General features: G+C 43.4%; 1 protein-coding gene and 1 long non-coding RNA gene across 2 annotated transcripts in view; one reads left to right on the plus strand and one right to left on the minus strand.

Annotated features, from left to right (window-relative positions):
* PYGO1 (pygopus family PHD finger 1) overlaps positions 1 to 8,176 on the minus strand; it is a 30,973-nt gene extending 22,797 nt beyond the window's left edge. The window contains exon 1 of the mRNA XM_025472718.3: positions 7,775 to 8,176. Coding sequence (XP_025328503.1) covers positions 7,775 to 7,823 — 49 coding nt within the window. The 5' untranslated portion in view covers positions 7,824 to 8,176. The remainder of the gene's footprint in view (positions 1 to 7,774) is intronic.
* A 464-nt stretch (positions 8,177 to 8,640) lies between these two features.
* Positions 8,641 to 10,348, plus strand: LOC112675890 (uncharacterized). The gene is made up of 2 exons (XR_003146140.3): positions 8,641 to 9,121; positions 9,263 to 10,348. It is a non-coding gene; the product is annotated as an uncharacterized LOC112675890 (long non-coding RNA).
* Positions 10,349 to 12,643: the final 2,295 nt, after the last annotated feature.

A 12,643-nucleotide genomic window follows, 5' to 3' on the forward strand; every position in this document is an offset into this window, starting at 1 on the left:
CAAAATTATGAATTAGTATGTGAATACAGTATTATAAGAAATGGCCTTATATGATTGAAATGAAAATGCCATTATACCCTTTTAGAATGTAACGCAGAAAGTGTCCGCCATGTGATGCCCAGAACCTAGAGCAATCTGGGTATATAATAAATATTAAATTCTGAAAACCCTCAACATCTGTGATTTAAGATTTCAAATATTTGTGATGCTTGGACCAGCTGTTCTCCCCAGACTAATGATCTTTTTATTACTGAAGTGCATGAGGTTTAAAGTTGCTAACAGGGGCTCCTGGGTGGCTCAGTCAGTTGAGCATCTGCTTTTGGTCAGGTCATAATCCCAGGGTCCTGGGACAGAGCCCTGAGTTGGCTCCCTGTTCAGCAGGGAACCTGCTAATCCCCCTTCCTTAGTGGCTCCCCCTGCTTGTGTGCTCTCACTCTGTGTCAAATAAATAAATTAATTAATTAAAATTTTAATTTAAAAAAATGAAGTTGCGAACAAATGTAAAGCTTATTTATAGGAGGGTGGGTGGATGGCATTCATGTGTGAGGCTGACTCTATACAAGGATGCCTCTAATAATAAGCTTATTTTATTAACAAAGTCAATCAAATTTTTTAAACAAAAAATTTCAGAAATAAAGGAGAACAAAACTGCAAATATTCATAAAAATCGTGTAATAAACAGCTTATTTGCTTAGCAAAACTATGAAATCTGAGGGGTTTCTGCTTTTATAAATTTTTTTGGTTGTCTTTTCTATAAAGGGAGAGAGTCTTCATTTCTGTTCAGTTCATATTCACTCCCAATCAAAACAAGAAAAAATATGCTGTCTTTTACTTAGTAATTGATTAAATATACCTAAACGTCAATGTTGATCACATTACTTGTATTTTAGAATGAGTATTTTAGAATGCATATTCTATTTCTGTTTTAAAAGTAAACAGGTAACTTTAAATGTACCAGGCAGTGTTGTAAGTGCTTTTACATATACTAACACAATGAATTCTTTAAACAACTCTATGACATAAATACAAGTATTATTTTCATATTGCATGAGAAAACGGATGCACAGAGAGGTTAAGTAACTTGCCAAGGACCACATAGATAGTAAACAGTAGAAATGGGATAAGAACCCAGCAGTTGGGCTCCAAAGACAAAAGCTGTATTATTTTTCAGCATTGCTATTACCATGTCTATAGAGACTGGGAATAGAAGAGACCTATAATCATTCTTGACTAAAGTTAGGGATGTCTTAAAGGCAAAGATGACTTATACCCCTTGAATTTCCTGCAATAAGAGGGTCAGAAGAGAGAATTGTATAATCTTCTCCTAAGAGGTAACCCCTCCCCACCTCTGGGAAAGCAAACTTGGAAGACTAAATTACTAAATTACCTAAGTTGTTGAAACCTCTTGGTCAACATTCATCAAATTAGATTTCAGAAACATCTGTTGAGCTTATTTAAATATAGAAATATAAATAATAATTCCTCCCCATAAAGAGGAATTCTCTCCCATAATCTAGAGAAAACAATGTTTCTTTTCTTGAAACTCTTAAATTTAATGTGATAAATATTATGATCGAGATGAGCACAAGATGTTGAGGGAACAAAAGGAAGTCCCATCTAATTTTTTTAAATTTGTATTTATTTATTTATTTATTCATGACAAACACAGAGGGAGAGAGGGAGAGACACAGGTAGAGGGAGAAGCAGGTTCCACACAGTTAGCCCAATGCGCCGGGACTCGATCCTGGGACTCCAGGATCACGCCCCGTGCTGAAGGCAGGCGCTAAACCACTGAGCCACCCAGGGATCCCCAGAAGTCCCATCTAATTTTGACTGAGGGAGGACTATTAGGAAAGACATCCTGGGCAGTTTCAAAAAGCTGATGCTGTGAGGATGAGTAACCTACTAAAGGTGGGGAAAAAAGAGAGCGAGCCTAACAGAAGGAACAAAATGTGAAAAGAAAGGCTTAAAGGCAAGAGAAGCCATGACGTCTAGAAAGGAGCACACTTGGAGCATAGGAGAGTGTTTCATGGAGTATGAAGAATGAAGAACTAAGGGGCAGGCCTGGACCAAATAAAAAAGAGCCAATATAAGAAAAGTTGGATTTTTATCCAGAGATAACTACTGAAGAAGTTTACCAAAAAAGAGTAACACGACTGAATTGTGTTTTGGAGCACAGTGGCAATGGAACATAGTAACTAAGACTTTCAGCCAGAGTTTAGCTCTAGCTTTGACACTAGCTGAGTAAACTTGAATGTTATTTAACCACATAGTACTTGACCTTTCTGAGCATCAGTTCGTCAACTGTAAACCTAGAATGATAATAACATCTAACTCAAAAGGGTTACTGAGAGGATCAAACAAGACATCCATTTAAACAAATTAACAAAAAAGATATTTTTTAAATAAATAAAACAATTAACAGACTGCTTGGTAAGTGGTCAATAGGTAGTAATTATTTATCACCAGCAATAGTAATATGGAAAATGGATAAAGAGGGATAAAACAGGAGGCCAGGAAACCAGCAAGAGACCCATGATAATAAAGAAATAAAGTCTGAACTCAAGAAGTGGTTATAGAAAGGTCAAGGAGATGGTAGGTACAAAAAGTAGTAAGGAGACAGATATTCTAAGACTTTGGAACAGTGCTGGGTGGGAGTGGGAAATGGGTAGGGTCACTGGATAAATGATATACACCAAGACCGGGTAGGAGAAATAGCATACTGGACAACCCATAGATGGGTACCTTTCAATCAATATGTTAAAAACAAAATTCATTTATCTTTCCTTCATAAATCTGCTCTTCCTTTAATATTCCTGTGACACTATTCTTTTGTTTTTTTTTCTTCTGCCTCTCAGGCTACTCCTTCATATTCTGCTTTTCAGCGTCCTCTTTTCCTTTTTGTCTCCTGAATATCAGCGTTCCCAAAGTTGCTTTTCTCAATGCTTTTCTCTTCTTACTTTCCACTCTCTTGGGTGAGCTATATACTCCCAAGGCATCAATTAGTATTCACTTGTTTACTGATAACTTCCAGATCTCTATTTCTGGCTCAGCCCACTTTCCTCAGTTTCAAACCATGTAGATCTATTATGCACATTGAAGCAACCCAAGGGGATATTCGTTTAATGTGCTGAAAATCAAACTACTTTTCTGCCTACCCCTCCTATGCACCAATTAAGAAATATAACAACAAAATTCCCTAAAATCTTTCCTTTCATTGGCTCTTCCCCTCCACTTTATGACTACATAAATTATGTTGCTTCTCCAATCTTCATCCAAATCCTCCATATACTCATTAGACATGTGCCTACATTTTTAGCAATGTCTACTTTTAGTACTTTTATGATATCTCTAAGCTATTCTCCCATTCTAAAACACAACCCTGGGCACCTGGGTGGCTCAGTGGTTGAGCATCTGCCTTTGGTTCAGGTCATGATCCTGGGGTCCTGGGACAGAGTCCTGCATCAGGCTCCCCATGGGGAGCCTGCTTCTCCCTCTACCTTTCTGAATAAATAAAATCTTTAAAAATATATGTATATGAAATAAATAAAAATATATATAAAATACATTCCTAACCTCTCCAATGTAATTGCTAACTCTGGTTAAAAACTTTCCACCTGGAATGAATGCCTCAACTTCCTTCTTCTTCTCTAAATTTCTCTTTCTTCATTCTCTTTTTCCTTCCTCCAAGACTACCTCTTCATTTCACTGAAACCTTGATGCTATTCCCATCTCTCACCTGCAGAGATCTGACTTCTGAGAAAGCAGCCTTGTCTCTCTCATCCCTAGTTTCCCACATTGAGTGCCCCTAGCACGTGGTACATATTTTAAAACATGTATTGAATGCTTTATTAATGAATTATCCACTCTTCTGCTGCTTTTCAGTTTCTCCCCTCTCAGGTTCTTCTGTAAGTCTACAAATAATGTTTGTCATTTTTCAAGGGAAATAAAAAGACACTTTATCTTTCCAAGCTACTGGCTATGTCTTTCTGTCTACCACCAAGCTTCTTTACATCACATCTTTATCACTTAATTTTCACTACTTTAAGATGTGGTTTTCTCCCAAAAGTGCCTTAAAATAAAGACTTTATTTATGAGAGACACAGAGAGGCAGAGACACAGGCAGGGAGCCTGACATGGGACTCGATCCCAGGACCCCAGGATCATGCCCTGGGCTGAAGGCAGCACTAAACCGCTGAGCCACCCAGGCTGCCCACCAAAAGTGCCTTCTTAAAACCACTGCTGACTTACTAGGTCTTTTTCATGTTCTTTCTACATCACTCCCACAAAGGAATACTCACTGCTTCTTAGAACTCTTCTCCAGGAGGCATTCCTTGATTTCCTTAAAGATGGGTATATGTCCTATTATTTCCTGTAGATGACCACAGCACTTATCATGCTGTTTGTAATTACTTATTTGTCTCTATGCTAGACTAAAGATTTCTTGAAGACAGCATTATGCCTTCTTAATCAATATTTCCACTGTCTGGCACCACGACTGCTCGATAAATATTTGCTGAATAAATGAATGGATATTGTGATCAGATCAACACCTAAGAGTTCTAAGAATATTGGATAATAGTGGGAATGTTGGTTAAAATAAGGATGACAAGGTAACATTCTAAGAGAACAATCAAAAAGCAGCATAAATATATGAATGAGTTACTTCATGTATTCACTCATTTGGCATTTACTACAGGCAAAAATGAGGGGAGAAATAGAAAGATAACTAAGATACTGTACCTATCTTCATGGATCTTTCCTATAATCAAGAGCTGAGGGTCTGGGGATGGTAAGAACTGGTAAAAAATAAGAGATACTTTGCCACTAAATAGAAATTCTGAATCTAATTTTAAAATATCAGGACAAGTTTAGAAGACTACAGATCAGCTTCCTCTGGCCCACTCACCTTCTTGATTCAGGTCTATCATCATCAGTTCTCAAAACCTAGTAGGCATAAAGATCACCAAGGGATCTAGTTGAAGATGCAGAGAAATCTCCCAGAAATCCTGATTCTGTGGTTCCAGACACCTTCTTTTTAACAAATATCCCATGAGATATACTTCCGGTCTACAGAGCATATTACTGTAAAGTCCTTAGTCATCCATGTTGTCATAATTTTGCCATATCTAAGCTCCATGTATAATATTATTTGCTTAACTAATTTCTTTAAATTGAATTGAAACTGTGTATCTTAGCCTTATCCTAAACAAGAGGTTTGGTAACATATTTTTTTATAATACACACAAAATAAAGACATAACTTACTTAAAAGTCTATCTGTATACATCAGTGGATGGGAAAAGTTTAAGAAGCACTGCTCACAGTTTATATTCTGCAAAGACCACATCCTGCATGCAGTCTTAGAATATAAATTGCAACAAAAAGTTCCAAAGCAGTGAAGTTCAGCAGAATTGTGCTTCAGAAGAGCTCATGTAGATATTCTGGTACCTTCTATAAAATAACCCAGAATGTCTTAAAAATTAACATTAAAGTCACTATAAAGTGACTTATTATAAAAACCCCTCCTCATATTGACTTAATTTAAAAAGTGCTTTGCCTTTTATTCTGCTACTTAACTCACAGAATATTCTTAAGATGACACCTGAGGCAACTGCAAACAGCTAAGGCACCAAACTTAAAAGCAGTAACTGAAACAAATTAAAGACAAAGCTGTGCTCTAGACCTACAATAAAATACCCATCCACTTTTTAAAAAACTACATTTAAGACTGATAATTGAGTTCAAAGGTAGAAACTTGAAACCTCTGTTTCTTTTCCTTCAGCCCCAAAGTAATTTATAATAATAGGCAAAATAATATGGCAAAAATATCAGAGGAATAATTGTATCTCAGAAAGGTCTATTCCGTAAAGGGTCTGGCAACTCAAAACCACAGACAGAAAAGAAAGCTGAAATAGAAAACCTTTACTCAATGAAAGACTGTGTTGATATTAAGCCTTAAAAACAATATTCTGCTGTTTTGTGGATACCACATTGTCATTGTGTTACAATCCAGTTCTATAGGTTTAATCTCTAGTCATGTGGAACAAAAACATGGATGAATGACTGTGGTTCTTGATCTCTATAACACTTAAGTCAATTGGAAATCTACCTTACTACTTACTGATTTATAAAGCACTTTATCCTGTTTGGATGAAAGAATTATTGCAATAGCCTCCTAACAAGCTTCCCTGCTTCGGCCCTTGTTCCCTAGGGTCTATTCTCCACAGAACAGCCAGAGAAATCCTATTAAAACTATAACTCTTGGGGTGCCTGGGTGGCTCAGTTGGTTAAGTGTTTGCCTTTGCGTCAGGTCATGATCTCGGGGTCCTGGGATTGAACCCAGTGTCCAGCTCCGTGTTAGGGGGGGGATTCTGCTTCTCCCTCTCTCTCTGCCCCTCCCCCCTCATGCTCATGCTCTCTCTCAAATAAATAAAATCTTTAAAATATATATATATACACACACACACATATATATATATATATATATTTATATAACTCCTCTCACCCTATCTTTCTACGCTGCTCATACGTACTGCACTCCCTTTGCTCAATCTCTGCTGGTTACCATAACTTCTTTTCTGTTGCTTGAATACACTAGGCAAATTCCAGATCCAGGGCCTTTGCACTTGCTGTTCCTTTTGCAGAGACTGCTCTTCCCACACATATCCATATGGCTCTGGTCTATCACTTCTTTTGGGTCCTGCCTGAAACATCATTTTCCAGATGAGTCTTCGTACCTATAATCCCTACCTCTCCACCTAACCACTTCACCTGCTTTGTTTTTTCTCCAGAGCTGTTACTATTTGACATTCTAAGCCTTTTGTTTATTATCTGTTTAGAGCGTGAACTCCTGCTGGGTGAAGACTCTTCATGCTTTGTTCGCTGTTGTACCCCCCCCCCCGTGCCAAGAACAGTGCATAGCACACAGTACATGTTCACTAAATATTTGCTTAATGAACAAACAGTGTTATTTCAACTTTGGGACTTTCAGCCTTAACCCTGTTTAGAGCTGAAAATAAAAGCTGGCGGATATCCCCCAAATTTCCAGCCGGTATTTGGCGTCTGTGAACTTACATGCATTATCTTTTGTCTGGTACAGCGTTCCCTCCGATTTTTCTTAGATAGTAAGGCAGCAGGAAATTTCCTAACTAGCGTGCAAGGAAGAAGCAAACCAATCACGTATAAAATTGCTTTTAGGTGATTTGATTCTCATCCATAAGCCAATAAAGAAAATGCCTTTTGAATTTATACAGTGTCTCCTCTTAAACCCAAGGAAAATAAGCTGTCGATTTGTTGCCTCGGAGGGTGGGCAGGGGGGGCCGGGGGCGCTGGGGGAAACGCGAAGGCCCGGTGGCACACCGTCCTCAACAGCGGCAACTCTTGAGCGGTCCAACTTACTTTTCGGGGGGTGGGCATCGTTCGTGGTCTCTGCCGGGGGGTGTTTCTTTCTCACCCTTCGAGGTGCCTATTGTGCTGTCTTGCGAATGAGCCAAGGTGGGAGAGGAGCGGGGTACGCAGGGATGCTGAGTGCGGCTTCAACTGCCGCCTACCACAAAGTGGAGGAGGCGAGGGCTCCGCGCGGGTGTCTAGGGGCGAGCGGGCTCCGGGGCCGCGCGCCTCGAACCGCAGCCTCGGCCCCGGGGCGCGGGCGGGACGCGGGCTGCGCGGAGTTAGGCCCGGACGGAGCCCCGTGGCCTCCCAGCGGCCGGGCACGCGGCCCCCGCGCGCCCCGCTCGCCCCGACCCCCCCAATCCCGCGCCCTGCCCGGTTACCTCGAACTCTCTTCAGCGAAATGGGATCCTTCTCCTGTTCTGCTGACATTACAGACCGCAAAGCATGACTCCCCCCCAGGCCGCGGGAATTCGGTCTCTTTGATGCTGCGGCGGCGGCTCCTCCTCCTCGCGGGGCCGCTGCAGCTGCGAGGCGAGCCTCCGAGCCGAGGCGCGGCCGAGGGCGGCGGGGACGCGGGCCGACTTTGCAAAGTTTGGGAGGAAGACGAGGCCTCGGGGCGGCCGGGCGGCGTGCGGGGGCCGGCGGGGCTCAGCGGCGGCGGCCGGGAGCGCGGCCTGGGGGCGGCCCCCCGCCCGGGGCCGGCATGTGCGGAGGACTAGCGCGCCGCCGCCGCCGCCGCCGCCTCCCACTCCCGCTCCTTCTTCTTCTTCGCCGCCGCCGCCGCCGCCGCCGCCTCGGGAGCCGCTGACAGGGGAGGCAGGAGGCGGACGGCCGGGCCCTGGCGGCGCACTCACAGCGCCCTCTGAGGAGGAGGTCCGCGCTCTCGCCGCTCCCGAGTCGCAGACACAAAAGCCCCCAGCCTGGAGCCGCCTGCAAACCCCGCTCTGGGGCGGGCGAGGGACGTGGCGCGGCCCCGCGGCTTCCCCGCCCTGAGCTCCCCAGCCCCGCGCGGGGACGGACTTCGGGGGGCGGGGGCCGCTGCCTGGTCCCGCGGCGCCTGCCGCCGCCGCCGCCGCCGCCGCCGTCTCGCGCTCCGCCTCGGCCCAGCCCCCACGGCCCGCGCGCGCCTCTCGCTCCGCGCCGGGACTCGCGGGCCCGCGGCCCTCGCGGCCGGGGCGGGCAGTCGCGCGCCGAGGGGCCGCCCCGCCCAGCCCAGCCCAGCCCCGCGCCCGGCCTCCCCCGCCGCCCGCCAGGCCTGCGGACGCCCGGCTCTGCGGCCCGCACGGCCCGGCCCGGCCGCGCTCCTGCGAGGAAACGGCGTCTCCGAACTTCGTCGGAGGCCACAGCAGGCATCTTGGCCTCGCGGCCGGGGATCTGAGAGAGGAACGCAGGACCCGAGGAAACTTTGTAAGCGGGAGCTGGCGAGTCCTCGGCCGGCGTGTGGAGATCCGCATTCCCGGCTCCGTGTCCGTGGTCGGGACACCTGTTTGTGGAGTGCCCCAACTTCAAGTTTTAATCGCTTGACTCTTCGAGAGAGAGAGAGAGAGAGAGAGAGAGAGAGATGAGGAATTTCATACAAGAGGGGAGGGGGGTGGGGCGGCGAGAAGACCGGCCCTGAGGTACACGTTACACTTTCGGAGAAGGAGCCCCAGTGTGATCGACTGAACATTGGATCTGGTCGCTGATTCCCATCCCTCAGGTGGGCTTTGTGACCTGAGGCAACCTAGGTAACCTCTCTGAGTCTCACACTGCACGGTCTTTAATAAAAGGCCGCGGGGCTGCATCTCTGAGGTCTCTTCTGGTCTCTTCTGGTCCTGACATTCTTTGACGTGCGTTTACAAGACTCTTGTCCCTGTTTGTGCTTATAGGTTTCCCAGTAATCCTGCTAAAGAGAATCTGTAGGTGCAGGCTCTGAACTTCAGTCAGGTGAGACTGAGCTTATTGCGGTGTTAGAATCACTGAAAAGCACTCATGAATCGTAGGAGGACTAACCACAAACAAGAGGCGGCTCATCCCTCCGGAGACAAGACTCCTAAAACTCACTCCACAGCACATACAGTAAAAGGACAAAAACAAACATGAAGCCAATGTATAGTCCTAACAGCTACGTAACAGGCAAGCACCTCAGAAGCAGCTTTAAAAGGATATGGATGTCCAGGGGACAATTTTCACCCTTTCTCTAGTAAGTTTTGAGGAAATGTCTCAGAAGATGGAGACTGAGGAAAATTTTGTACAGGAGGCACATAGGAGGGGAAGCCCATCCTCCTCCCCACCCTTCAGCAGCTAGAATGCAAGCTCCCTGCAGGCAGGAATTTCATCCAGTTCACTACTGTCTCCTCTGGTCCCTAACAATGATGGGCAAGTGTTCAACATTTTCTGTTGTTGTTGAATGAACGTGTGAATTAGACTGAAAATGGCTCTGGGATGACAGGATTGACGGTTTTGTTGAGTGTGATAAAGCCTAAGCTAATTTTATGATAAAGCAAAACCCTATACCTTACAGGGTGTTGAGAGATGTACTTTGGAAATATCAGCCAATATGGAAATGTAGAGTTTTCTTTATATAAACCTAAGTGCGAGGAGAGTGGTTGAGCAAAATCATTGCTGAGAGATTTTGAATTCTTTATTGTAATTCCCTAAAGGTAGACACTCAGAAATAATATGTAAATCAAGAGAAGCGAATTGGCCGGTTTCTAACGATTTATCAAGAATAAAAAGACCATCTTACTCAGCGATGGATTTTTAGATTGATTTGACTTCCAAATTCTGACTACTTACTTGCTACATACCAGAATTACTTGGAGGGCATTCTAAAATTTTACATTCCCTAGGGGTTCTCCCTCTCTCTGGGCCTGCTGTTTCCCCTGCTAGTCCTCTCTCTCCCTCTCTCTCTCTCTGTCAAATAAATACATAAAATCTTTTTAAAAAATAAAATTTCAGATTCCCAAACCTCTCTCCAGATTTACTGAGTCATGATTGTTGAGAATGAGGTCTGGAAATCTGTCTTTAAATGTTCTCTGTGTGATCCTGCAGCAATGAGAATTGTGCTTTATATTCCTTATGCTTCCAGTATGACAGAAAATATCCCTTCACTTTGCTGTTGTAGTTTTATCCATGAGACTTGATTATGAATTCCGGAGTTCATCTTTACTCCCTCTTTCATAAAGAGAGATTCAGGTAAATCTTTTGTTGGTGGGCTTACTCCACTGTTTAAAAATACATGCTCAGTTATGCCTTAAACTCAGTAGAAAGCACAGCTTAGGGTCAGCAAACTTTTTCTGTGAAGGGCCAGATAATAAATATTATACATTTCACAGGCCTTGTGTTCTCTGTCACAGCTACTCAACTCTGCCATTGTAGTAGGAGATCAATCATAGGCAATATGTCAACTAATAGATAGGGCTGTGTTCCATTAAACCTTTATTTATAAAAACGGGCAGTCAGAAACTAATCTGCTGACTCCTAGACTGGAGGTTGGATCACATAAAGGACTTCTGAGCACAGGGGACAGGCCTCTGCTGCAGATACAAATGAAGGGGGCATTAGCTAAAAATGGATAAACTACTCAGGACCAATGAGAAATGAGATCCAAGGACGGAATGCAGGGAAATATTGATATTTTATCTTATTCTCTTTATTTATTTATTTGAGAGAGAGAGCTCAAGTGGGGGTTGAGGAGAGGCAGAGGGAGAAGAAGAGGAAGAAGGGACAAGCAGACTCCCTGCTGAGCCTAACAAGGGGCTTGATCCCAGGACCCTGAATCATGACCTGAGCCAATGTGAGATGCTTAACTGACTGAGCCACCCAGGCGCCCTAACACTGGTATTTTAAAAGATGGGTAGAGGTAGAGGAACCTGTAAAGGAAATTGAAAAGAAATGAAAAATAAAAAAACAAGACTGTTAGGGCAATTGAAAGAAAAAAAAAAAAAGAAATGATCAACATTATCACATGCTGCAGAAAGAAGTACTCATTTCTGTCAGCAGCCATCCTTTGCCTGGAATCTACTAAACTCCTTGTTTCATATATTTTGAAGTATTGAATTTATAGTTTTTTCTTTAAATATATAACATCTCAAATTTTGCTTATCTGTATTGTGGAAGGTAGCATAATGATGTGTTTAAGTATAAAGACTGATATAAGTTGGTTTAGATTTACATGTAAACTTTTTTCCAAGAAAAAATATTCCCATAAGTTCTATATTCAAACACTTAAAATCATAAATGTGTTTAAAATTGAATAGAAAGAGGGGCACCTGTGTGGCTCAGTTGGTTAAGCGACTGCCTTTAGCTTAGGTCATGATCCTAGAGTCCTGGGATTGAGAGCCCAGTCTGGGCTCCCTGCTCAGCAGGGAGCCTACTTCTTCTCCCTCTTCTGTTCCCCCTGCTTGTGCTCTCTCTTTCCTCTCTCTCTCTCTCCCTCTGTGTGTGTGTGTGTCAAATAAATAAATAAAATCCTTTAAAAAATTGAATAGAAAAAAGAAACCAAATCTAGGTGTTCGGGAGTTTTACAACATTGGTTTAAATCCTTTCTTGATATAATTGCAAATGTGCTCAGTTTAGCAACCTCTGTACATTAGTCAACCACATCCAGGAGCCCTTTGTTGACAAAAATAGATGGGTTATTGAAAGCTCAAAATTGGGGGCACCGGAGTGGCTCAGTCAGTTAAGCGTCTGCCTTCAGCTCAGGTCATGATCTCAGGGTTTTGGGATCAAGCCCTGAATCCTGGCTCTGTGCAATGGGCAGTCTGTTCCTCCTCACCCTCTCCGCCTCCCCCGCTTACATTCTCTCAAAAAAAAAAAATGGAATCTTTAAAAATAAATGAATAAGAAAAAAGAAAGCACAAAATGGAAAGAATCACAACAGCAAACTTTTGAGGATGGCTTGAGTCAGGATTCAATTGGGACACAAAAGCCACACAGTAATTTGAATAGGGTAAGTTTAATACAAAGAATTATTAACTATGGTAGGAGATTGCTATAGGGAGGGATTGGATAGTAAAAAGTCAAAAGAAGGCTAAAGCATGTGGGAAAAGCAGGGGCACCTGGCTAGCTCAGTCAGGATAGCATGTGACTCTTGATCTTGGGGTCCTGAGTTTGAGCCTCACATTGGGTGCAGAGATTACTTAAATAAATTCATATTAAAAAAAAAAAAGAATGTGGGAAAAGCATTCCCTTAAGGGGGGAGAAGCCACTCCTCTTAAGGCTGAGATAGAGTACCCAAAGGAGAGGGTCCTCTCTTTCCAAGCTGA

Source organism: Canis lupus, chromosome 30, assembly GCF_003254725.2.
Source record: "Canis lupus dingo isolate Sandy chromosome 30, ASM325472v2, whole genome shotgun sequence".
NCBI classification, from domain to species: Eukaryota; Metazoa; Chordata; class Mammalia; order Carnivora; family Canidae; genus Canis; species Canis lupus.